General features: G+C 31.1%; 1 protein-coding gene across 24 annotated transcripts in view; it reads left to right on the forward strand.

The window, feature by feature from the left end:
* Positions 1 to 27,915, forward strand: part of Tm1 (tropomyosin 1) — an 88,525-nt gene that overhangs the window by 49,032 nt on the left and 11,578 nt on the right. For 10 of the 24 annotated variants that reach the window (XM_088273503.1, XM_088273505.1, XM_088273504.1 and 7 more), the window contains 4 exons: positions 15,129 to 15,262; positions 17,723 to 17,840; positions 24,508 to 24,578; positions 26,757 to 26,832. In XM_088273503.1, the coding sequence (XP_088129629.1) occupies positions 15,129 to 15,262; positions 17,723 to 17,840; positions 24,508 to 24,578; positions 26,757 to 26,832 (399 nt within the window). Of the gene's footprint in view, positions 1 to 15,128; positions 15,263 to 17,722; positions 17,841 to 19,672; positions 19,791 to 22,944; positions 23,016 to 24,507; positions 24,579 to 26,756; positions 26,833 to 27,254; positions 27,318 to 27,915 lie in introns of all 24 variants that reach the window. The other 14 variants (XM_088273500.1, XM_088273499.1, XM_088273512.1 and 11 more) reach the window with 3 other exon arrangements.

A 27,915-nucleotide genomic window follows, 5' to 3' on the forward strand; every position in this document is an offset into this window, starting at 1 on the left:
TGAAAGTGGTCGGGTCAGGAGCTGGAATTAATCGGCGCGTATGCATGATGAGAGGATGCATGAATGTGGAAGAGGCGAAGAAAAATTTGCAAAGAAATAGCAGTGTGGCGTTCTATTATCTCTGTCTACCCCTACGGGAAGCGGCGTGATGGTTAGTTATTTAAAGTTCGTTCTTGGGCTATTCGAGTCCGCTGTATTCCGAGTATGTTCTCCTGTCGCCCGTCGCATTGGGAAACTCGCATACTTGCGCGGTGTGGTCATATTATTTGCATGCCGGATGGATGGTATGTACCATATTTACACTAGAGACGTATATTCATACGTGTGTGCTTGTGTGCCAATTCGCTGTGTGGCCTATCTACACTCTGTATAGGTGAATACGGCCTGGACTCGCATTCCTTGCCGCGAAAGTACGCGTGCCAGAGAGATGCTGTAATATTTAGGTAGGTACCTAGTACCTACCGGAATTATGTAGATTTAAAAATGAACTCTTTCGCTCTCGACAAGAATCGCGTATTAAATTAACTCACTTCGGACGGGAAAGGTATTTCTACCCGTTCGCTCGATTGATGCTTGAGGACGGGAAGAGTATTTTTACCTTCTGCGCCAGCCTCATTCCTCGTTCTAACCGGTAACTCGAATAAATGAGACATAACATAATATCATGGCGTGTCTGTAGTATCGTAAATTTTCATAATTCATCTTTGTAAAAGCCTGTGAATGATTTTTTTAAAGAAATGACACAATTCTCTCGTTTTCACCTTGATCCTATTGGCCGTTGACATTTCGGCTGGTCGTATTGAATGCCTTCCGATAGTGCGAGCTGCGAGCCGGAGTTTACCAAGTGATGCAGTGCCTAAAACTATTATATATTCTCGTGGGCTCACTTTGTCTACTCGCCTGTCTGTATTAAGGTCAAACGATCATTATTTTGCATCGCTCTATTGTTTCTTTACTATCTTGTCAGTTTGTATTATGAAAAGCATGTTACTTCGATAATAAATTGTCCGCAAACGCAGTATGGACTTACAACATTTTGAGTGTGTCTAAATACTTGTTCACAGATCTGGATTGTCTCCAATTATAGGAGTTATTTTTCTTATTATTTTTTGACATCTATATATATATTTATTCTTCTTCGTCTTTGATGAGATGTCAAAAAATAATATGAACAAAAAAACTCCTATAATTGGAGATAATCCAGATTTGTGAACAAGTGTTGGGACACACTCAAAAAGTTGTAAATAAATTAACTCGTCAAATTATAAGCTAAAATGATAAAAATTAAAATGATATTTTCTGGCGTTTCTCGTGTATGTGATTATAATCCAGGATTCAGACCTCACATACTAATAAAAAAGTTTCTGCTCAACAAAAAGCTTCTTTTCATCTCATCAATAGATGTATCTAGTGAAGTTCTAGTGATTCAAGAACAATATTTAAAAATTGGTTCATATATATATATATATATATATATATATATATATATATATATATATATATATATATATATATATATATATATATATATATATATATATATATATATATATATATATATATATATATATATATATATATATATATATATAGAACTTCCAAGAATTTGAGTCAATTCAAGTAATATGTCTCGAATTTGAACAGTTTATACAGAAGTTCAAAGAATTTGAGTAGTGTGGTTGTCAATAATGGGTAGAATTGGTGAATGTTCCACGTGTGTAAAGTGATCACTTAGACCAGCCTATGACGGTCGTCATCCCCGTAAATGCCAAGACTTCCATATTGCTCTTTGATGAGATGTCAAAAATAATATTAGTTTGGACTTGTATGAATATTTCACATAGTATTATTTCTTGTTTTGTATTTCCTCTCGCTGTGACGACCGAACAACAATCGGGTGCGATCAGTTTCCGATTAATTGTGTCGATAGCCATTTGCGGACATCTGCGTCTGGATCTCGGATCTCTATTGTTAGAGGGACACTGGCCGATGTTATAATAGGGTGATGGTAATATAATTATAGTTCGTGTGTACACTTGGATGGCTGGCAGACCGCGGACCTTATTAGGGTCGTCTCTAGCATCCAGCAGCATCAGATATGCGTCCTCTGGAATGTAAATATGCTCTTAATATTGCAATAATGTAAACGCCGCTTACGTAGTCTCGTAGTCTTGCAGCGCTGACTCCGTATTCCATTAGAATATTTACGATAGCAACGAAATAAAATTTATACCCGGTAATATCGATGCGCGAAATATTCTCTCACAAATTAGCATTTTAACGCCCTATATGCGATAAATCGCAACTTCATTTTCTTTAAACCCATGTAAAATTTGACGTAATCGAATTATTTGCTTAAAATACCTTTATTGTATTGAAAAATATAGTTTTTCTTCTTTATAGTTAAAAAATAAATAAAAATACTTTTTTCAATATATGTCCTAAAAAAAGTCAAATTCCATTAAATATTTTTTAAATCGTGCGCAGAGATTCGTCCGGCTCCACGCACAGCCGATTGCATACTGAATCATCCAGATTGCGAGTTGCCCCATAATGTTACCCATTGCATTACTCTAACTCTTTATTTTTTCTTCTCTTTCTTTTCGCCCAAACCGATAATTCTAATAAAATACAACAACGATATTCCTACATTGACAGCTATATAAAAATATCTATATGTTTGTGTAAAAGTATGTGTTCATACATCAAAGATAAACATACTGTTTCAGACACCATGACTCTTTCCATCCTCGATTATAATTTATTATCTCGCGTTAACTAACCTGACTTTTGATAGTTGTGATATATTTTGAAGAAACGCTCCCCGCGGCGGGGTCTGAGAGCTGAACGCGATGGTTCTCGGTTCGTATCTTGTTACTGTAAATCCTAATCTGAGCTATTATCCCCATTGTAGAGCGTATTAAACAACTAAACAGTTGTACTAATTTTCGTACAAGGCTCGCGCATAAAAATGTAATGGCCGTATTAAATCTTATTTACTTGAAATTACAGCTTAACTGCTCTAAATCTAGTAGTAATTCAATGTGGAATATATTAAAATATATTGTCTGCGAGTATTGTCGAAATAAGTGTAGAAATGAGTAATAGTTTCTCCGAGACAACAACTGTGATAAAGTGTGTATCGAACAGCGAGAATGTGATTTTTTTTTTATTGCTTCGGCATTAACTTTGTGGAATGACATGTTGATTATTAAAAAAAATGAAACACTTGTATCATATCACTTAATGAGTTTTATTCAATTACACATGACTAGTTTCGAAAACTACAGATGTTTTCATCTGCAGATGTTTTACTACTCTCATGTAGATGAAAAAAACTGTAATTTTCGAAACTAATAATAAAAATAATAAAACCCGTATCCGCACCCCAATGGTGCATAGGGCACTGTGTCATATGAACGCAGTGTTATCTTGATCGTTTACACATGAAGGAAAGGTGATCAGCCCTCCGCTTCAGGTACCAGTCCAGGATGATATTGAATAAATATCACAGTGAAAAAATCAGTTATATTTATTTTACCCCCCCTGGGAATCGAACCCGGGACCTCCAGAACGGTAGCCGAGCATGCTGACCATTACACTACGGAGGCGGACAAACTAGTTGTGTGTAATGAAATAAAACTCAATAAGTGGTATTATACAAGTGTTTATTTATTTTTTGGTAATTAAATATTTGTTATAACGATGCTCAGATAGTTATACATAGTTTATTTGATGAAAAAAGACAATTGATTCAAAACTCATTAAGTGGTATTATACAAGTGTTTATTTATTTTTTGGTAATTAAATATTTGTTATTACGATGCTCAGATAGTTATACATAGTTTATTTGATGAAAAAAGACAATTGATTCAAAACTCATTAAGTGGTATTATACAAGTGTTTATTTATTTTTTGGTAATTAAATATTTGTTATTACGATGCTCAGATAGTTATACATAGTTTATTTGATGAAAAAAGACAATTGATTCAAAACTCATTAAGTGGTATTATACAAGTGTTTATTTATTTTTTGGTAATTAAATATTTGTTATTACGATGCTCAGATAGTTATACATAGTTTATTTGATGAAAAAAGACAATTGATTCAAAACTCATTAAGTGGTATTATACAAGTGTTTATTTATTTTTTGGTAATTAAATATTTGTTATTACGATGCTCAGATAGTTATACATAGTTTATTTGATGAAAAAAGACAATTGATTCAAAACTCATTAAGTGGTATTATACAAGTGTTTATTTATTTTTTGGTAATTAAATATTTGTTATTACGATGCTCAGATAGTTATACATAGTTTATTTGATGAAAAAAGACAATTGATTCAAAACTCATTAAGTGGTATTATACAAGTGTTTATTTATTTTTTGGTAATTAAATATTTGTTATTACGATGCTCAGATAGTTATACATAGTTTATTTGATGAAAAAAGACAATTGATTCAAAACTCATTAAGTGGTATTATACAAGTGTTTATTTATTTTTTGGTAATTAAATATTTGTTATTACGATGCTCAGATAGTTATACATAGTTTATTTGATGAAAAAAGACAATTGATTCAAAACTCATTAAGTGGTATTATACAAGTGTTTATTTATTTTTTGGTAATTAAATATTTGTTATTACGATGCTCAGATAGTTATACATAGTTTATTTGATGAAAAAAGACAATTGTTTAAATGTTGGTGTGGTTCAAGCATTATGATATTAAACGAGGACAATATTTGAAGATAATTACGTGACTTGACAACTTATTTGTCAGATTAAGTGTCTCGTAAATCGGATTTGACTAGAAAGAAAGCGTTGAAAAGTATTTCCGGAATTTGTGTTTCAACCAGAATCGTTTTTCTTCAATTGTTTATTTTGTGAATTACGTCATTATTTTTAGTCAGGACTTTTTAATCAAATTGATTAGATTCTTCTAAGTTTTAAGTTAGCTAATACTCAACTTATTTCTTATTAATATCGACCGTGTTACACGTAATCATTCATCATTAAAACTTAGGGATTAATGCTTAAAGATAAAAAAATATATATGAACAGTTTCCGGGTGTTGTCAATGATCTACACATTTTAATTTATTATTCATTTTTATAACGAGTAATCCCTAATTAATTTGTTCATAATAATTTATGTAGCTGACCCAGTTATTATATTTTTAACGTTCAGTTTTAATTTCCTTCATCTCGTTTACGATCCTATTTTTTTGTAATTATTTAACTATAATTTTTGTATATTATGTAAGTACTTTTAATCGAGATATCTTCGTTTCATGATATGCAAACATATTTACAGATATAATGTTCTACCTTCTGCCGCGGTCACGTGGGCTCGTGACATATTTGATCTTTGATCCTCCATAACTCTATAGGAATTCGTATTGCCTCATCTCCTTTTAAGGGAATCTATTCGTACCTATAAAATTATTAACTTCTACCTATGAGAGACGATTTTAACCGTTTTTGTACACAACTGACTTTCCATATTAATCGTAATCATCGTCGTCCGCGACACAACGGTCTGTGGGACCGAAGAGATGACGCAAGGGTCGATTTGGCTGAGATGAAATAAAGGGTCAATTAAGACCCAATATACGATAGATCGCAACTGAATTTTCTCTAAACCCAGGTGAAATTTGACGTAATTGTTTTTTTTCTTCTTTTTAAAATACCGTTTTTGTATTGAAAAACACAGTTTTTATTTGAAATAAATATGTGGTTTTGAAAAGAAAAGAGTTAATATATATTTTTTTCAATATACGTGTATTCTAAATCTAATCCAATATACCGTATATTGTTTTTTAATAGCGCACAGTGACGTCTAGTCTCTAGAAATTCATATTATTCGGCAGTGGGTAAACACTTAAAAGCAGTAACTTGTATCAAAATTTGAATGATTATTCCGAAACCGGTAGTCACGAAGTAATGTATTTTTTGGTATTACACAAAGTGAACGATTAATAATAAGGAGAGTGTTGTGTCAAAACTCTTAAATTGCGTTTGGATAGATAAAAGACATTTATTTAGTTGAAATATTGAAAGTTTTCAAGTTTTAATATTTAAAAAATAAAACATTTTGAGTGTGTCCAAATACTTCACAAATCGCAAAATTCACAGATCTGGATTATCTCCAATTATGAGTTTTTTTTGACATCTCAACATAGATGAAGAAGTTTAATGTTTTCTTTCATTGATCCGTGTGTGTAGTGCGGTTTCGCTTATCGTCCATCATCTGCTTGTATACACGAGTGGAATAAATTACCAGCAAGAAGACTGCTCTAATTCTGTTCAGTTATAATAAACAGGTAAATTAGCAGAGTTAGCCATGTGCTCAGTTGGTACTAGACTGATTTATGGTCTCACCTAACAATTTTACAGTCAAAATCACAGATTGTAATCCTTGTCCGAGATTTATTGCGCAAGTTTAAACCAAGTATGGAAAATATTATAAACAAATAAATAAAATGTTTCACAAACATTATCGCATGGATTTTGCAGTTTTTCTTTTATAAAATTACTGTACCAGATTGCATCCAGATCTCATTTTCCGTAATCGCAATAGTTAAGGCCCAGTATTCGTTAAGTTGCAACTTAATTTCCTCTAAATCCAGATAACATTTTACTTCATCGATTTTTTTCTTCAAACACCGTTATTGCATTGAAAAAAGAAGTTTTTCTTTGAAATAATTATATGGTTTTGAAAAGAAAAGACTTATAGAAAGGTAAATTCTTTAAAAAAAATCGGACGTGAACAGACATGTGACCTAGCCGGTGGTCTCCGGTGGAATGAATTCTGTGTTAGCAGAATATAATACCCTTATGATTTTGCATGAATAAAATACGATCTATGAAATTATTTAAAAAAATTATAGAATACATGGATTTTCTTAAGTTGAGTTTTTTTTTTTCAAAAAAATTTTAAAATTAATTGTCGTTAATAAATATTGACTTTCATTAGAAATTACATCACACAAAAAGTGTAAGCAGAATTAGCCGAGATATGCACTCATAAGTAGTAATCTGACCACTTTTATAAAAAAGCGGACATTACGTCATACTTTGGCGGTTACAGCTTGTTTTTTTTTCTCTTCTCATTTGTTCAAACGGTTACATCTTGTTTATACAGTCACTGGCCAAATTAAACAGCTAAAAATTATAATGATATTCACGTTCTTTTTGTCGGTTATGAATTTATCATTCATCGTCTCTATTTCTTCATAACGATTTTGCAAATGATATTCAATCACGTGGATTTAATATTTTTTGAAATGTTCGATAAGTTATTCTTATATTAATGAAAAATTTATCTTATCATTTCTTAGTATCAAATATATTATATTAAAGTTTTTAAAAAAATTAGCACTTTTCTGGTTAAGTCGATATTCATATCGTGGTGTGTTCCAATTTTCACATAATTTGTCTGGACTTGAGCTTTGATCTTTCCCTTTTTCCCTTTTTCCCTTTTCCTCGATTCCGTCTTCTTTCAGGTATTTATATGGAATCTTGTAACTGGAATGTTACAAATACCTCTTTTTTATTACCCATTAATGTAACTGTTCTGTAAAATTTCCAAATAAAATAACATGAAATAAATGAACGACCTTCATAAGTTCTTGGTAATTTAATAAAAAAGTGTCAAAAATATACAAGAGTTAAAAATGCGTAATTTGTATGATTCTATAAGCCATCTGCTTGCAAAGTCAGACCATTTATGTGGCTTCCGACACACGACCGATAGATAATGCCATTTTTCATGCGAGAAATATACCTTTGCGAATTTTTAAAATTCCATATTTTGACTACTGTGGGTATTATTACTTAAAAATAATAATAAAATGTGCTTTTGATATTCAAGGAAAGTATTTTTAATGTAAATATTTTTTTAAAAGATTCCCAAATACATTTTTTTTTCTTTATTATCTTGTATACTTTATGAAAAAATATTTTTTTTTTTCTTTTTAAGTATATTATTGATTCGAAAAGTACTTACCTAAACAAGGATGACCATAGGAATTATTGTTATTATTATAGCTTTATAGTAAGGAAGTGACATATTCCAGATATCGATACGGTCCGCGAAATCATTGCCTAGGTTTTGCATTCGGTGTATAGGAGTATTGAATCCAGACACTGTCCGGCTGTTATTACAATAAAATATTTGTCGGTTTCTCGTGTTTCTGGTTGGGACACAAATATTTGTCATTTCTATCGCTTTTATTATACAAATTTTTAACATTACGCAGTCGAAAGGGTCTTTTGATATCGTATATTTCTAAACACCACATGTTACTGGAACCTAATTTAGCGAGCGAAATATATTTAAAGAGTTAAATTTCTGTTTTTTTTTCTTCATCAATGTTCTCGGCAGATGTTGCTGTAATTTGACGACCCCTCAAAATAGAACAGGATAAATAATTCACTAATTAATTCGTTTATTCATAATTTTAACTTATTAAATTTTAATAATAATTAAGTTTATTAATATTTGATATTTACGTTTTTTGTTGCTATTAATCATAGGGTGACCGGACCAATTGCCGAATCTGGTAGACTTATGATAATGAGAAACCTATATACCATAAATGGAAAACGTGTCAATAAAAATGAGATTATTTATCGTGCAATGTCATATGGGATTAATCACAATAAAGCCTCTTATGGCGTTGTTTTGAAAGTTTAATTAAAATTTATGGTTTAAACTACCTAAATATTTTACGTTTGTTCTGCTTTGGAAACTTCGATTCTAAAAGACAAATAATAATCAATATAAAATCTAATTCTATCTATATTAATCTTCAAAGAGTGCTAATGTCAAATTAAGAGGCTCAGTCTGGTTAAATATGTAAGAAATAGTAAACACTTTTTTTTGTTTTCATTTCGCAATGCAATGAAAATATTAAAAATCTATGAAATAACAATGCAATCGAAAATGCTATGTGACAGCACTGTCAAGAAGCATGCTGTCCGCAATGAAAAATATTCAATATTGCGTGTGTTGCTGTTACGTCCAACAGATGGCACTGCCATTGCTGTAAAAACTGTTTTTAACTGTCACAGGTAAAAACACCAATCGCAGGTATATAAATAAGAATACACGCATATTCGTATGCAACATTGTGTCGAAATTTCAAAGCAATCAATGAATAACTTTGGGGGACTTAAGATTTTGAACAGACGAACATTTATATTTTTGTTAATATATTTAGATAATTACAATATACGAGTGTTAGTATTTGCTTATTCATTATGCAATACCACAATTTTAGTCCCGAATTTTATACGAGTATGAACATTTAATATTATTTCTGCATTTAGTTTTACCTTTTGATATTTATACTGTCATTAGACTGTTTGAACATTTTTTCATATATAAATATTTACACCGTGTGTCTGTAGTACCCAACCATTCAATACACAAACGGAAACGACCCGATCTTTGGAGTAATAAATTAATATGTTCGCAGCTTTTTTTCGCACTAATATAACCTTGTCATACAAACGCATACTAGGACATACCAGACGATAGAAAATAATTGATTCCTATTTGTAAACTGAACATCCGTGTGAGTGTGTGTCGATCTTTATACCTACCTATATGAGCGTGTAGCAGTGTTTCCCAATCTTATTTCGGTGGTGTAAAGGCAAAAGGGTATATCTGTCTCAGACCAAATTTTACAGGAGAGCAAAAACAAATTTGTGAAATTAAATAACTCATTTGTTTTATGTATTTTTATATGTACATATCTTCAACTTGCAACTACAGCTATATCCTTTTTGCGCCAGATTATGGAATACACTATTTTCGACATTTTGTGGAACAAACTTAAAAAATGGAAAATTTGACAGATATACCCCTTTGCCTTTACACTACCGATTTGTACCATACCTCGCGTTAATGAATAAAAAATCTCCACGCCCCCCTTATCAATTTTTTATTCACCAAACAAATTCTGAACAAAAGCGAATTACTTCAAATAAAAAAATCGCACGTGCAATATATACTATTTTTATTTAATTTTGATTATAACTAGTATGTATTTTATGTTACATTGCAACTCCAAAAGAAAATTAATACCCTATTGCCACATTGGGAAACACTGGCGTATAGTGTAAAGTGGACCTATCGAAATAAACGATTGCGCAATTGTCGCGGAATGCGGTGTAAAATAATTTGACACTGTTCATTTCGTTTAATTTCACTTTCGTTCAATTTCGTTCACCGATCGCGGTGTCCTTTCTATAATAGTTCGAAACTGTACGCCACTAACGGTTTGATGTGCGCTTTATTTCCCGAGCGTGCTCGACTTTCGGCCGCTTGTTTTGGCTCTATAGTCTGAACGCCTCCAATATGGTGGTATCGGACATTACTATGAGTAGTATGAAAGTGAAAAGATATTTTGTGTATAATTTATCTGATACCTACATGCCATGCCATTGTGATATTTATAGAAATAATATTTACATCGAATCGTCCGCCTCCGTAGTTTAATGGTCATCACGCTCCGTTACCCCACTAGAGGTCCCGGGTTCGATTCCCAGGGGGTTAAATAAAAATAAGTGATTTTTTCACCCTGGACTGCGGGGGGCTGCTTACCTTACGTTCATGTGTTAACAATCAAGATAACATTTCGTTTATATCATACAGTGCCCTATGCACCATCGGGAGCGGGTGAGATGATATGCAAGATCCTTCCCGAATTATTTCACAAACTAGTAGACGTTTGAAAACGTGATTTTAATTTTTTATGAAGCTTATAATTTTACCTGTTATTTTATTCACAAAATTTTTGAACAAGGATTTAGACACCCAAAATGTTATGACATAGATATATTATTTCAAGTTTGACAGGTTAAATATATTTTTATGAATTTTAGAATGTAATTAAACTAAGCACTTTATAGCTTCTAATATCATAGAGTCCAATTAGTTTTTACCTTGTGAACATAATTTTATGGCTTTTCTAACGCCTTCCCACTAAGTTCAAATGATTAAGCATGTATGTATATTTTCATTTATTATTACCATACGTGAGATCTTGGGATTACAAGTTAAATCAACATAAGTATATAGAGTTTTACACGCTAAACTCGACACAAAAATGACGAATATTGTTTTTTTTTATCGAATACTAAAGAAGTAAAGTAAAGTACGAAGTAAAGTTAAACCTTATTTTTATTTTTATTTGGCAATCACCTAGTGGGGTGATGTTTCTGCTACTGTCAAGTCTTATTTTTATATATATACAAAAAAAAAATTGTTTAAATGCGTTTAGATTTATCATTTTAGAAAAATTATGACCCTTTATCTGCATTACGTAGTTAAAACGTTAATTTCCGTATGGAATCATATCCCAGGGATTGGGATTGGCTCGAATCCGTCCAGAAACTGTGTCGCATGACGGAAGGGCTTTTTATTATAGTAATGAATTTTGTCACACTCGATTGAATTTAATTTGAGCAAAGCATATTATATTTTCAATTGTTTTGATTGATTATTTATTTGCCTTTATTTGAATTTGAAGCTCCGTTTTGATAACCATTTCACTGGCTATTGGATCATTACAGCTACTGTTATACTCGTATGTGGGTGTGTGCTCCAATTTGATACTTGTGCATTTTCTATGTATATATGGATTAATTCATATCTACCTCATATCGTCATAGAACACGACACGTAATAATTTACGATAAACTTTTTATCTATAATATATCCGGTTATGCGTGACTCCATTATGTGCTTTAATGTTCAAACGCCGTATCGAGCAATCCACTGTTCAAGAAATCAATAATTTAATTTATTTTTATTGAATTGTACGCATAATTACAAATTGAAATAATCTGCCCTTAGTGAGTTTTCCGTGCCGAGGACACTTGATATATAGTGTACAGTAAACCGCCCTATAACGTTGAGAAAGGAACAGCGTTTTCGGAGGGAACGTTGTAGGGGATTAATGTTTTTTTTAAATTTTATTTTAATTTTAAATGACTCATTTCAGTCACAGCTGATCAAAAAGTATGAAAAAACATTATTTTTTAAATAACACCTATAACGTTTCCTCCAATAACGCGGTACCCATCTCAACGTTATAGAGGGGTTTACTATATATTTTTTTGTAGAATAATGGTAGCATGTTTAAAATTTGGGAGATACGAGTACATTACTCTATTCTTTTCAAAATCATATATTTATTTTTAGAAAATTGTGTTTTAAGAAAAAAATCAATTATGTCGAATTTTACCCAAGTTTAAAGAAAATGAAGTTGTGATTTAACGTATTTTGGGCCTTAATTTGCTTTTCTATCTAGAAAAGGTTTCACAAAATTGGCTGGGATGGATTTGGCCAAATTAGCCCGCTAAGCCAACCTTGTTCTTTATTGACTTGAATGACGTCAGACTAAAGCTCTGTAGATATATTTACATTAACATTACATTTGCATTTTCATGAAAACAATTTTCTTACTAGTTTCCAGGAACACTGTACATTAAGCTTTTTATTAATTCGCCGGCACAAGATTTTGTGCTGCATATTAATCACGAGAGGCAAATTACATAACTGTTTGAATCCGCGATCTGACTATTTCTGACATCATTTCGTATCGGCTGACCATCAGTTTGTGTTATCGGTGGATTTTGTATTTTTTATTTATACTTTTGGTTCTCGATCACGTGAATTAAAATGCTGAACGCGCACCAGTTGCTTGCAAAGGGTAAACTTTACAATAACTGTCCTGAATTGAAAAAAACATCATACATTTTTACATCCATTAAAAAAAATCATTTCGCTTTGTAAATGGTAAATAGTTTCGATATTTCAGATCGATAATAAAACTCAGATTTTAAAGTCTCAGTCTGGTTAAATGGAAAATAAATAAAAGAGATAACACACATTTCTAATACCGTTTAATTTCACAATGCTTGTGGGAATACAATATTCGTAAAGTAGCGCGCTGTCCGCCATGAGCAATGTTCAGTATTACATGTGTTACTGTTATCAACGTTCATCACATGGCGCTGCCATTGCGGTTGAAAAAGTCGTATGACAATTTTGAATACTCGAATGATTTATTATGTTTAATAATACGCTTTATTATATGAATATGCTTAAAGTGCCAGTCCAGGGGGAAAAAAACAGGCTTAACAGGGAATCGAACCCATAACCTCGTGCATAGTACTACGACGCATTAAACATTTTACTACTGACACAATAAGTATTAAAAATTCACTAGAAATATGTTTTCATGTGTTATTGATTCAATCACTGTGTGCTTTACTCATACGCAAAATCCTGAATTCAAGTCGCGCAAATCTCGCAAAGGTCAACACGACTTTTGTTCTTCCATATTTAGAAATATAATTCGTACTAAGAGAGGATAAAACGCAGTAGTTATATCACGTTATAACAGGTTTTTTTTTTTTAAATAATAATATTGATTAAATCGTACACTGGATTATTCACCCTTCGGATGGATGTCAATTTTAAAGGTGTCTCAACTTGATATGAAACGTGTATCGTTCTTCCTTTTTTTTGGTTTCAAATATCAATTTTTTCATTTCTAGTTACTGTGTTACATACATTTGATATATTTTCCAACGAATCGTTTTAATTAATTAATCCATTGGGTTGATGCGATGTTTACTTGATCATTATTTAATTATTTTTATTTGTATTGTTATTTAAAGAGAAATATTTGTGTTTTTATTATTTACCCAAATATTTCAATTTCATCCTATTTCTGAAAGCCGGCTCATTATTAGAAATAGGTATCAAATTGTGGTAGAGTGGATTCGAACCGAGAAACTCTGACTTCAGAGTCCGCGACACTAACCATGGGACCACAACCCGACACATTTACATGAAGGCAAGGCAAAGAAAGCTATTAATTCAATATTTTAATGATAATATCACTCATATTTATTTTGACCCCGCCGGAAATTGAACCCAGGACTTCACAAATGGTAATCAAACGCGTTAGTAACTACTAGAGGAAGACTCGTTTAAAAAAAATGTTTAAAAAAAAAATTAACCACCATTATTTTTGGCAATTCAAAAAGTACCTGCTGAGGAATTTTATTAGTTGTTGGTGCTAGTTTATTCAATGCCGTGGAACCAATATCGACAAGGTCGTCGTGAGTGTAATATAAATATTGATGTTATGAACAAATAGTGTAGTCGCCACATATTTATTTAATTGTATCGCCATAAAAATGTTGCGTAAAAATTAAAAAATATTTTAGGTCAAGTGAGTCTTAGGATTGGAACTTTGTATATTTTTGTTTTAAATAATATGTATTGGGTTGTGGTCCCATGGTTAGTGTCGCGGACTCTTGAGTCAGAGTTTCTCGGTTCGAATCCCTCTACCACAATTTGATACCTATTTCTAATAATGAGCTGCTTAAGCTCACAGAAATAGTATGAAATTGAAGTATTTTTGTAAATAGTAAAAACACACATATATATATATATATATATTGACTACGGAATAAAATGTATGACGACATTTTGAGTGTGTCCAAATACTTATTCACAAATCTGCGTTTCTCCACTTAGGAGTTATTTATCGTTTTTGACATCTCAACGTAGATGAAGAAGAATCTGGGTATTTAGAGATGTTTTGTTTATGTTGTATTTATGTTGAGACTTGGTGGAGAAAACCTAGATTTGTGAACAAGTATTTGGACACACTCAAAATGTTGTGAAAGGAAATCTCGTTATTTATTTATCGTTTAATGTGTTACAATGATTAAAGAAAACACTTGTTTTTATCGGAAGGAATATCTAATTTAACATACTGGACCATATACATCACAACAAATAGAGCCGCCAATAATTTAGCAATGACACCAACATTAAAATAACTCCATCGTTTCTGTGACGTCATTCATTGCCAACTTACGAAAATAACGTTTTTTCGAAGGCGATTTTTCCAAAAGAAAATGATGAATGAAAATATTAATTATAGCGGCTGTTGTAAACACCAAAACGAGTCTAGTACAATCCTTTATAGTTGAGTATGTTAAATTAGATATTCCTCGCGTTTATAAATTTTATCTAATGTTTAATGTGTTAATGATCAGTTGTCTAATGTGTATTTTTTTGTTGTCCACAGGCTGAGTCCGAAGTGGCCGCCCTCAACCGCCGTATTCAGCTCCTGGAGGAGGACCTGGAGCGCTCGGAGGAGCGTCTGGCCACCGCCACCGCCAAGTTGGCCGAGGCCAGCCAGGCCGCCGACGAGTCGGAACGGTTAGGACAACTCATTGCCGCCTTTAGCCAGACCTCCGACATAGAGGGGCTCTGTCCCCCGGCCTGATGGCCCGGCTCGCGCTCCCCTAGCACCCCCGAGCTAACATCGTCTGGCCACAGATGGCTGTTTAAAAACTGCCTTAATCTTCATTTTATCAAACTATACTATAACTCCTATATTTATAATCCATTTGGAAAAGCGAGATGTATAGTTATAGGCCACAGGGCTTTTAACGCCTGGAAAGAATCAAGATGATCATGGCTGCAAATGGTCGTTTATGAACCGCCTTTATTAACATTAAAAAGCATATATATTTATAACTTCTCGGGAATGCGAGTGATATCACTTTTTCGGTATCTCTATCGGCATTCCGGTAGTCTGACGGTCTCTGTCGAATGGGTCTATTTGGAAGTCATCGAGCGGCTATCGGATCTTCTCAGAAGAATCTGAATGCAGATTTTGACGCGGTTTTGCGACTGACAAAATCTCACCAAGACTGCCGTGTTCCATCCATTTATGCAGATGAAATGCAAAGGAAAATCATCACTGTCCAATAGCAATATATATCTATTTGTTTCATAATATTAATTTGTATTCCTGAATCGATTGTGATATAGACTCCTACGAATGTATATACGAGTTATTCCACGAGATGCCTTTTCTCAAAGTGAAAACTTTTTTTATACAGCAGTTTGTGTATGACAACTTAGTGCCTATAGATCGCCGCGTCAATATAAACTTTCGGGAGAGTTTATATTATAAAATAATTACTTCCAGTCTTCCAAAATTTAAAATATATCGATAGATGTGTATATGTTGTGAAATACGTCCTCCAATATACTTCCCGTTGATTACTTTTACGAACATTCAATTATTCCTTATTTTCTTTCTTTATTCTTAATTAAGTTTTTTTTTCTGAAAATAGATAATTTCATTATATCTTTCCAATAATAAATGTCTATTTATATTTTGATTTATTTTTTCTCAATAGATTCTTTGATTTTGCATGCGTTTTGCTAATTGCCTTTGTTTGGATCTCGCAAGCTTACCATTAATGGTTAGTAATTATTAAACTCTTAGTGTCGTTTTTCTTTATAATATTATTCATAATAATTTAACATTATTTTTAGGATTCCCAAAGTGTCTTAGGTCTGTTTTAAGCGAACAGAGAGTATGTGTCTTATTTTTGTTGTGAGTACTTAACGATCACAGTTAATTGATTCCGATTTGTACATATTTGATTATACGTACCTTGTTACAATATAGTTACCTCATCGATTAGTGCACAATAAATAATTTAGAAAATCTTTAGGCAGAGTCTACTTTTTAGTTTACACCCCGCGATTTTAAATGCCTTTGCTCATTTTGCAGTTTGGTCTATACGTCCGCCGTAATATTGAAGAGACTGTAGCCCCAGAATCTCACTTTTTCATAGTGCATAGTAGGAAATTTCATTATTTAATCAAATAACAAATGAAATTTAGTGCCTTAAAAACAAAATTATGTGTTTTGAATAGTTTAGAAACTTGCTGCTTTTTAATATGTGTAAACGACACACATTGAGTAGCTACAAACTTGGTATAAAAATTTATGTGTATATATTTTAAATGTTGTTGAATATATAAATATATTTTTTTTAATTAATAAATTCTGCAGCATTTTAGTTAGTTATAAAAATATGTTTAATTTTATAGCTCTTTGTGTTAATTTTTATCAAAGTATCAATTTATTTACTGTTGAATATTTTATATTATTATTTTTTATTTTACTCTCAGTTTGCCATTTTACGAAGTCTGTAAAATCATTTAATATATTTCTGAAGCATTACGATATCTAAATAATCATTTTCGATAACTAAATAACCTTTTTGGTTATTATTGTAACAAAAGGATTATAATACAATCTATATTTTATCTAATTTGAGGTTTCTATTAATTTTATAGCCGCCTTTATCATGTGCCTCTCCTAGAACTATCGAAAGATAGAATAACTACAGTAATTATCAATAATAGTTTCCAATAAAAATTGATTATTCATACATTTTTAATGAATAATGATGTTTATGGAATTATATTGTATAGGTGCAAAATAGTTTTTCAATTTAAATGACTGAAAAATGTTTCATAAAGCAATAATCGGCAATAAAAAGTAGTTTATTTAAACAATGAGACACATTTTGTTGAAAAATTACTTGAAAATATCAGAAGTTGCTCAATGTAAGTTTATCTGTAGAATTTAATGTTATTTCCCGAAGAGACTAGTCCGATCTTTTGAATAACTGTATTCTCTGGTCACAGTGACCTCGTACGTGAGAATGTTTCAATTCTCAACCCTGTCAGGCAAGAATTATCTTTAGATAATATTTTTCGAAATTTTCATGTTGTGAAAATGTCGTGGACTAATTTGTCATGTGTGTTGTGTGTGTGCCTACTAAAATGAACCCATGCGTGTTAACCCAGAATACGGAAGGCGTTGGAGAACAGAACCAACATGGAGGACGACCGGGTGGGAATTTTGGAAGCACAATTATCACAAGCCAAACTCATAGCCGAGGAATCTGACAAAAAATACGAGGAGGTGAATAATACAAACCTAACCTAACCTAACTTTGCCCCGCATTGATAATCATCAGGTTAGGTTACCGATACTGCAAGAGCACATAACCCATTTTCATTTGGTAAGATCGAGCCTTTTGCTTTTTGCAATCTCTTGTATCGTACATTTTTAATGGATTTTGGCCATGAAAATAAAGATTTGTTAGTAAAAAATTTGGTAATTACATATATAAGAGATAGCACTAAGGAGAAGGGTTCCTCCTATTACTGAAAATTAGTTACAATTCTTGTTAAAGTTGAAAAATCAGAACTTAACTTTATGGTTATCAATAGGCGGGTATATTTTATACTACAAGTGCTCTAATGTAAGGAATTCATGGTATTTATTTTGTTGGAATAATTTGAAACTGACATAAAATCACAATGGTCTGATACACACAACAGACCACAAAATAAATATTTTAATAAATAAATAAAAAAAATTCACTCTTTGTTGATGAAATGAAAAAAAAAGTTGCTGAAAAAATTTTCATGTTTGTATAATTTTTCTTTTATATATTTTTAGTCTAGAAAAAAAGACTATTTAAAGCATTGGAATGTTATTTTAAAAAAAAACTTTTAGTACAAAAAATATGAATTGCCTATGTTAGGGCAACCTTGTATAATTTTAGCATTTTATATTTGAGTTGTGAATTTATTTCTATCGAAACTTCAATGAACTCGTTAGAATTGATGACAAGTTGCATTTTATTACACATACATATATCTCACACATATTAAGGTCGATCGAATGCTTTTGATTTCGATAATTGTCAATTAGCAAAAAAATATTAGCAATACTTGTAAAAATCGCGTGAGTGTGTTAAAAGGAATCAATATCCAGTATATGTGTTTTTTTTAATATATTTTTCACATATTCAAAGCTATTTTTTTCCCTGTTCTTTGATTTATAGAATATTGGGATTTTCATCTTTGAAATATTGGGATATCGAGGGAAATACTGACACAGCTCAAATATGCCAAGTATTGTAGTTTTAATTCTACAATAACACTTATAATCCGTTACATTATTTTGTTGTATCAATGTGTTTGTGCATGTATCGCTTAAGTGTTCAGTTAACAGATTATTTCCAGGTAAAATTGCCAGCGCGGAGCCGAGCAGCTAAAAAAAATTGATATCGCTATCTTATCACCCATTATTTATTGGAATTATTGCTGAATATTTAAGGTCACATTTTTACTGTTAAACTCCTATTGATATAATATTATTTTGTGAACAACGCCCTTTTCTTAAATGGATAATTTAACTTCCCCCATTAAATTTTACTATGTTTTAAAAATATTTGTAAACTATTTTAAATCAGTCTTTTCAAGCTTGCTGTCATAACCTTACAATTTCTGTGAAAACAGACCAATTCCATTTCAATATTGAATGTTAAGAAAGACAGATGTTTTCTTTACATGTTGTTATCATTGACAGCGTATTGTAATTAATTAAAAGATTTAACAGTTTTACTTCAGCGAAAAAAATGAGTCAATACTGCTGTATTAAAATCTATTCAATCAATTTCAAAATGAAACACTTGTATAATATCACTAATTGAGTTTTATTTCATTACACGCGACTAATTTCGAAAACGACTGTAGCTTTCGTAACTAGTTGTGTGACGTTATATAAGTGTTTAAATTTTTAAAAAATAATCATTAGTCATTCCGAAAAGTTAACACTGAATCAATAAATAATATTCAATCAATAATTTCCAATATACTATGAATATTTTCAACTGTGGATTGGTCACTTTTTCTTGTCCTCTTTTTTTAAACTTTGGTCGCACCTTCCGATGTTCCCAACAGTGCCCGCAAGGTCCTGGAAAACAGGTCCCTGGCTGATGAGGAGCGCATGGACGCCCTGGAGAACCAGCTGAAGGAGGCCAGGTTCCTTGCTGAGGAAGCCGACAAGAAATATGATGAGGTCTTTCTACTTTCAGAACCGAGTGTCTGCGTGACTAATTGTGCCTGTCTGTTTGTTCCTTCAGTCGCCCTTATTAAATGTGTCTGTCGCATATCAAGACAAGCCAAATCCACAAATAATGAATCAATGTTTACATTAAAAAAAAAGATAAATAATTCTGTTTTTATTATTTACAAAAATACTTCGATTTCAAACTATTTCTGCGAGCCTAAGCGGCTCATTATTAGAAATAGGTATCAAATTGTTGTAGAGTGGGTTCGAAACGAAAAACTTTGACTCAAGAGTCCGCGACACTAACCACGGACCACAACCCGACACTTTACATTGGTTTTCTTGTCAATTTTGGCAATTCTATAAATGCAAATATGCTAGAAAATAATAGTTCCTACAAAAATTTACTGGACTTGGCTTGTTTTGATATATCATGATGCAACGACTCTCTTTTTCCCCGATTCCTACTATAATTATTACTCTTAATAATATACCATTCTATTCTTACTCATTTCATATTTTTGCATCACAATTTAAAATATATAATTTTTTCTTTTATTCTAATGACAAAATTATGGAGAGTTTATTATTACCAAAAAATTAACCGCGGTCTGCATAGCTTTTGCCCAGTATTATATTTTTCTTTCATTACAAATTCGAATAATTCTTACTTACAAACCATTTATTGTAATGAAAATTAGGATTCAATGAATTAAAAACATCCTAGGCTCACAATTTTATAACCATATTTGATTAAACATTCTTAACTTTGTGTTTTGTGATCTTTTTGTTCTTTCATAAAAACGCTTGCGGACTACATAATATGTTACAAAGAACTTCTACAATATTGTTTTCATATACTATATGAATTGATGTGCATTTAAAGTCCTGTTAAAGGCGAACAATATAGAAAGTAAAAGTTTTATTCACATCCATGGTGTTTCACACATCCTCTAGTTGAATGTTGTAGACTCGAATAATGATATCCAATTATCATAGACACCCTAAATGGCCTGACGGAATGGCTTCGCTAATGATTTGTATTGATTATTAATGTTTCATTGTTATATCAATCACCGTATTGTGTTCTGCATTTCAAAATGCAAATCGACACACATTTCCTTTCAGTAGGATGACGCCTCAGACAATCAATATTAATCTCAAATTGATCAAAAGTTTTTTAAGGCCGGATGTGCCAATGCAATTGTAATTGCCATTTTAAGATATGCACTCAAAAAGTACACTATGAAATTTGTTACACTATGAAAAAAAATCATAAATATTATGCATCTTTTTTTGTTGTTTTTTGCGATTTACTAAGAAAGGTCAGTGTAAATGAATTATAATTGTATGTTTGGACATACAAATTTTTAATTCTATCTGATAGTTATTTTAAAGTAGGTATAAATGTGATATATAATATTCAATTAATTTTTTAAATTAAACAAAAACTCTTGTTAGTTTGAAGGCCTCGCAAGGCAAAACATCTGTCATAATTTTATTTTTGGTATTATCAAATATTTATTATAATAATAATTGGTGCACCTCCATTATTTTGTCTCCGAATTAAATACTTGAATCATATCGACCGCTTTAGGTAAACGTAGCTAACCAAGAAATGCTATAGTAACCTTTCTTCGCTGGTAGCCAACAGTGACAAGCATTATTGATCAAAACATGAAATGATTATAAAAAAGCGAACCAAGTGGATGCGAAAAATATTATGCATCTTGTTTTGTGTGATTTACTAAGAGAGGTCAGTGTAAATTAATTATAATTGGATGTTTGGACATACAAATCTTTAATTCTATCTGATAATTATTTTAAAGTAGGTGTAACTCGAAGTAGAATTCTCATTTTTTCAAATAATCATTTAAATTCCCAATTTATCATGATCAATTTAATAGTGTGTTTTATCATGTTTTTTTTTTACTAATATTCTAACTCAAATTATAATCCCTGTTATTTACACCTGTACTGTACCTTATCTTTTTCGTGAGACAAGATGAATGTGTTATCTGGCACTGAGTATACTCACTCATTGGACAAAGATAACAACAGTCAATAATTAACTCCATTAAATAAAATTGTCCCGTTTTCTAATAATGAGAATTTAATGTCACACCGCATGGAAGACGTCATCGTAATCTGATTGAATTTAAATAGTAATTGTTATTGAATTACTACCATCAAGATAACACCGCATTATTTTGATCCTGAGTACAAGCACGTAGTGCTCTAGCCACTATTAGATGCAGATAAGAAAATATGGTAACCTTTTAAAAATATCACAAAGTTATACAGTATTTTATCCAAAAACAAGAAAAGGACCTAACCAAATGAGTGAAAAAGGGTCAGTTTTCAGTTTTTAGATGTAATAGAATAAATAAAGTATTGCCTTCTCTTTTTCGACTTATGAAATTTAAAAAAAAACTCTAAATAATGAAATTTTTAAAAAAAACTCTAAATATAACTTATCACACACTTTGATGCTGTAAGAACGTATTGACGGCAACGTTAATAATATGGCGTTTGGCGACACTATCTAATATCACGAGACAATATCCTCAAAATTCTGTGAAAATAGAGGGACATGACTGAGAAGTCACGAGAAATGAAGATGAGATTAGTGAAACTTGACAATTTGATAAGATTTTATGAACCAAATGAGCTCAACCAGTCCTACCGTTACGCGAAACTAAAGAATCCCGATTAGATGTGTGGGCAATACATTCCTGCAATTATTTACCATTTTTTTGTTCAATTTTGTGTTGGTTTTAATTTCCAATAATGCACTGGTTAGTTTTTATTGGAAATAGGATAGGATGTTTACTCAATAGGTGGATATCTGATGTGACTCAATGATAAATATGATAAAATTTATGAATATATTTAGCTAGCATTATTTTATCAAAATCACAGAAATCATTAGAATTCAGTGCATATTAATATGGTTCCGATTAGGCACTTGACATGGTGACACGCATGACTAAATATGTCCAAATAATTTATTTTTTTTGTTTTTTTTTCACGAGTTTTGGAAAAAAAATCTATACCTCACTCTTTTATATTTCGACACATGGTATATTTCCACCTTACTCCTTTTTCCTATCTTTTCCATTCCTCCGTGCTATACACGATTCTAAGTTGCCTTTACTCTCAGGTTGCCCGTAAGCTGGCCATGGTTGAGGCTGACTTGGAGCGTGCTGAGGAACGTGCCGATGCTGGAGAATCGTATGTCTTTACTATTGGAACTGTTTGATCCGTCGTGTGTATTTAGCTTGTTGATTTTTACCATCCTTTATAACTTTCTATCTCACATATAGAGAGAAATGTATTTATGATTTGGGGCACAAAACAGTTTAATATATTGACCTTTTCCCAGTGGCACATTTTATATGCCAATTTGATCAAAATCATTTTGAAATTTCGTAATAGTCATGTGTATTTATATGATCACGAATTTTATATACTTTTATAACTTGCTTTGTGATGTTTACAATTATGAACTTATGTTTTCGATTAAATTAAATCATGTTTCCCCTCTAATTGTCAATGTTTCAATGATTGTTCTCAAATTGACATATGCATACAATGTTCTGATGGAAAAGGGATACTTTGATTAATAGCAAACATCTGTAGTGCTTAAAATAAAAGTCACTATCATTTTTCCATGTAATACATACATAGATTTTTGCCATTCCCAACTCATGTCAGAAGTATATTTTTCTCTTTTTTTCATTTTTTATCTTGCTCGATTGTTTTCGCTGTTGTTTTGGATTTTACAATTCAGTAGTAACAGATTCCCTTACAGAAACAGGAGCTGAGTGGCGGCCTTCACCTGTGCACGTTTTGTCTTTATTTTAAACTTGCTGTTACGCAATTAAGAATAATTATTTACATATTCACCATTTTGTTTGTTTTTTTTTTTTTAATTTGTATTTATTATCGCTTTTAAGTATTATCTTAGTTTTTTCAAGCAAGCCTATTGAATTAAGTCGCATTATTTTGAATAAAAAGAAAAATGCAATTTATTTTTACAATTTTAAAAAACTAAAAGCAAGCTAAAAATCTTCTTGTGCAAAGTATTGAAAATATTATTTAGTTTTAAGAATTAATTGTTTTCTATTATTTCAACATTATTATTTTGTTTGTCACAGAAAATTTGAGATTTTTATCATTCTTTCTTAAAATCACGATAATTCACTTCTCTTTATCAATTGAATGAATTAAGATAGTAAAAGCAATTAAAACTTCCTTCAAATAAACCTCCTTCGAGAGTTTGATAAAAGGAGAGATATTGTACAGTAAAAATTCAAATCCTCATGTATTTTTTTTTTAATGTTGTGTTTTTTTTTATTATTTTAAACAGTGCATTAATTTTTGATGAATGTGTAATTGTTTATTGTTATTTTCACGATCAATGTACATTCACTGGAAAACATACGAATGTATAATAATAATGGTTTAATTCATAATTATTATTTTTTAATAAATTATAATAAAATTGTATTCTTAATAAATAAAAATTATTATTTCTTGATCAAAATAGCACATTAATTTCTATAATTGCATACTTCACGCATAATTTTAATTAATTATTAAAGTATTTTGTGATAAATTCAATCGGCTTGTTTGGCTATAACTGTATTGTGTGTTGTTAGTACGGTATATTTTGCTAATTGCACGGAGTTTGTTTTTTTTGTGTGCCCCGTCACACCCTTAGGTTGCTCGTAAGCTTGTCATGATGGAGCAAGACCTCGAAAGAGCAGAGGAACGCGCCGAGCACTCCGAAAGGTAAGTTTGCTCAATGCTTCGTGCTCACTTGTATTAATCTCAAGTAAGAGCACCATTTATCATTTTTGCTCATTGAAATGTGGTGTACTAGTAATAATAAATAAATAAAAACCCTTATCCGCACCCCAATGGTGCATAGGGCACTGCATCATATAAACGCAGTGTTATCTTGATCGTTTACACATGAAGGAAAGGTGATCAGCCCTCCGCTTCAGGTACCAGTCCAGGGTAATATTGAATAAATATGACAGTGAAAAAAATCACTTATATTTATTTTACCCCCCTTGGGAATCGAACCCGGGACCTCCAGAACGGTAGCCGAGCGTGTTGACCATTACACTACGGAGGCGGAGGTGTATTAGTAGTAATGACTTTCTCTATGGAATATGCAATTTGCTGATAATTGTTAAGAAATACAGCTGGACCTCTTTAATCTGAACGCCCACTCATCCCTCCTTCGTTTCTTAAAAACGTCTGATCAAGTAGATATACCTGTTCCAGAGAAGATGCTTTTACATAAATTTGCCAGACAATGCTCTTTACTCGTCATTAAATAAATCTCGACCAACTAAAATATTTGATTTCTTTTAAATAGTTGTAAATACATTTAAAATTTCACAAAACATGTTATATTTGATAAAAACTGTTATCCAAACGCTCCACTAGTCCGAACAGAGGGTAAATTTTCGGCGTTCGGATAACAGAGGTCCTGCTGTACTGTAAAATCATTAATGTATCGAAAATATTTTATAATATAAATATAATCAGTTAAAATACACTATTTCTGAGAATCTGTTACTTTTGCAAATTATAATTTATCTTAATCAAACTTTGATGAATATATCAATGATAAGATATAAAAATATAAATGTTTGATTCTATGAACCATATTATTTTGTGTAGTAATTACATAATTTAGTATTCTTCAAATAATGTGAAATTTAAAATTAAGATTTTATTCATGTTAACATGAATACTAAAAATTAATATATTTTAAATGGAATTGCATCCAGAAATCAGTCGGTCAAATCAATATATGCACATTTGTATTTTTGTCATTCAGAGATATCCCTGGGTTGAAGATTTTCAATTGCATCAAAAAGCAGTGGAAAAAATTCTAGCAATATAAATGCAGATGTGGATTTCTTGCATTTGATAATTGAAATGTCCAAAAATTTGTCAACTTTAATCTGATTGATAGTGAAAGTTTTGATGTTATTAAGATATTTACTATTTTAAAAATGTATTTTTTTCCTTATTTAGACAGTTGTCAATATACAGAATGAATAATAGGCTATATCGCTCACTCCTTTCAAGAACGTCATAAATCGAAAATCGACATTTTTCAATTGTTTATGTTTTCAGAATGCCCAGAAAATAAACTATATTCCAGCAAAAGAGGCATATTTTTAACTTATATTTACCCGCTACTGGGCAGAAAGTCTTGTTTTTGTATTTTGAAGAAAAGGTATTGTTCAAATTTTTTTTTAAATATACTAAATATTTTTCAAACGGAGAATAAAAACTTCAGGTTTTACCTAAAAAGATCACTTGCTCAGTTAAAAGTTCAATGAGTGGCTTGATATTTATTTTTAAAACATTGTATTATATTTTTAAACTTTAAAAACGTTCTCCTAAAAAATCAAGTTTTTTGATTTATGACGTTCTTGAAAGGAGTGAGTGATATATACAATATGTATAGTAAATACAGTTAAACCTCGATATAACGGACATCTACTTAACGAACTTCAGATATAACGGAGTGAGCGATATGTTTTAAGCACAAATAATATCCACAATCTGAATTTTTTCAAGAAATTAAGTTTCTAGTCCCAAATAATGTCAAATTATACACCTATTTATCGACATATATGTTGGTCGCAATCGAGTTATAATTTGCAAATAGACTAGACTAGAAGAATCAGGAAACTTTTTTTTTATGCTGAACTTAAATTTTGTTAAATATTATGAGGGACTTTTTGAATATGATTTAAAAAGTGACTTAATCAGGAATTGGAAGACATAAAATGTTTTTATTTGATTAGTCCCGTGTTATCAATTTACTTTGGAGTGGCTCCATTGCCGTTTACTTAGAAATCCATTTCATTTGTTTTTTGATAACGCATTAATGATAATTTTACATATTTTTTTCCTAATATTTTGGTTATAATTTTGCAGCAAAATTGTGGAGCTTGAAGAAGAACTTCGCGTAGTAGGCAACAACCTTAAATCCCTTGAAGTTTCAGAAGAAAAGGTAATGTTTGCATTTTATTTTCTATACCAATACTTTATCTTGCAAGAGAAAAATAAAAATAAAAAATTGGATTACGTAGCATTTTTATATTTAATTTTGAATTCAATAAGCAAATTTGTTAAAATATATGTAAATTCAATGGTAATTTTAGATGAAGGTATAAATACTTGAATGGATAGTGGTAAATTGTACCTTTTGATATAAATTACATAGTTCAATAATTATCATTAAAACTTTGAATTTTTAAAAATGCTTAACTTTTTTTTATGCTATTAAAAAAAAATCTAGACAAAATGTGACTAGATAAATTGATATGAAACATGGTTTGTTTTTCTCTGTTTGTTTTTATTATTTACTATTGTTAAGTTTTTATTTTCTCGAAGGGTCTCTTTTTATTTGATTATTTTATTGTGGACACACAGGCCAACCAGCGTGAGGAGGAATACAAAAACCAAATCAAGACCCTCACTACCCGCTTGAAGGAGGTCTGTGCATCGGACCGGGAACCCCCTTTCAATATAACAATGACCCCTAACTGCCTGAGACCCTAATTCTGTATTCTGTTTTCAGTGTTGTTGTTTTATTTTTATTTTTGAATAATCTCCTTTTTAATATTTAGATAACCGAACGAGATGATTTGCCGTTGTTTTGAAACTAATAGATCGATAGATGTTGTTTTTATTTTGTTATTGAGAACTCCCGATTAACATCTCACACATTTTTGAGATTTTTTTTTTAGTTCGTTAACGCTTTATTGACCGCCAGTAATACATATTGACGCTCTAATCAGATTGACACCAGTGTTCGAAGTAGATGGGTAAATGCAAGGGTACATAAAAATATAATACTCAATAGTTAATAGTTTTTTACATTACTTAAATAATATATTATTATTTGACAGTGCAAGCAAATTACAAAATATTGTCATAGCAACTAGCTCTTTTCTTAATGGTATTTAATTATCATGTAGCACTTTCGGTCCTTTTCTTTGCCACATATTTATAAATGTAGAATATGTTCTCTTTAGGACATTCTAATATCAATTAAAAGTCAGTTGATTTAAGGCATTCGTACTAAGATGTA

The sequence above is a fragment of the Brachycentrus maculatus genome, unplaced genomic scaffold (genome assembly GCF_059751285.1).
Source record: "Brachycentrus maculatus isolate JH-2025_06_01 unplaced genomic scaffold, ASM5975128v1 h1tg000586l, whole genome shotgun sequence".
NCBI lineage: Eukaryota > Metazoa > Arthropoda > Insecta > Trichoptera > Brachycentridae > Brachycentrus > Brachycentrus maculatus.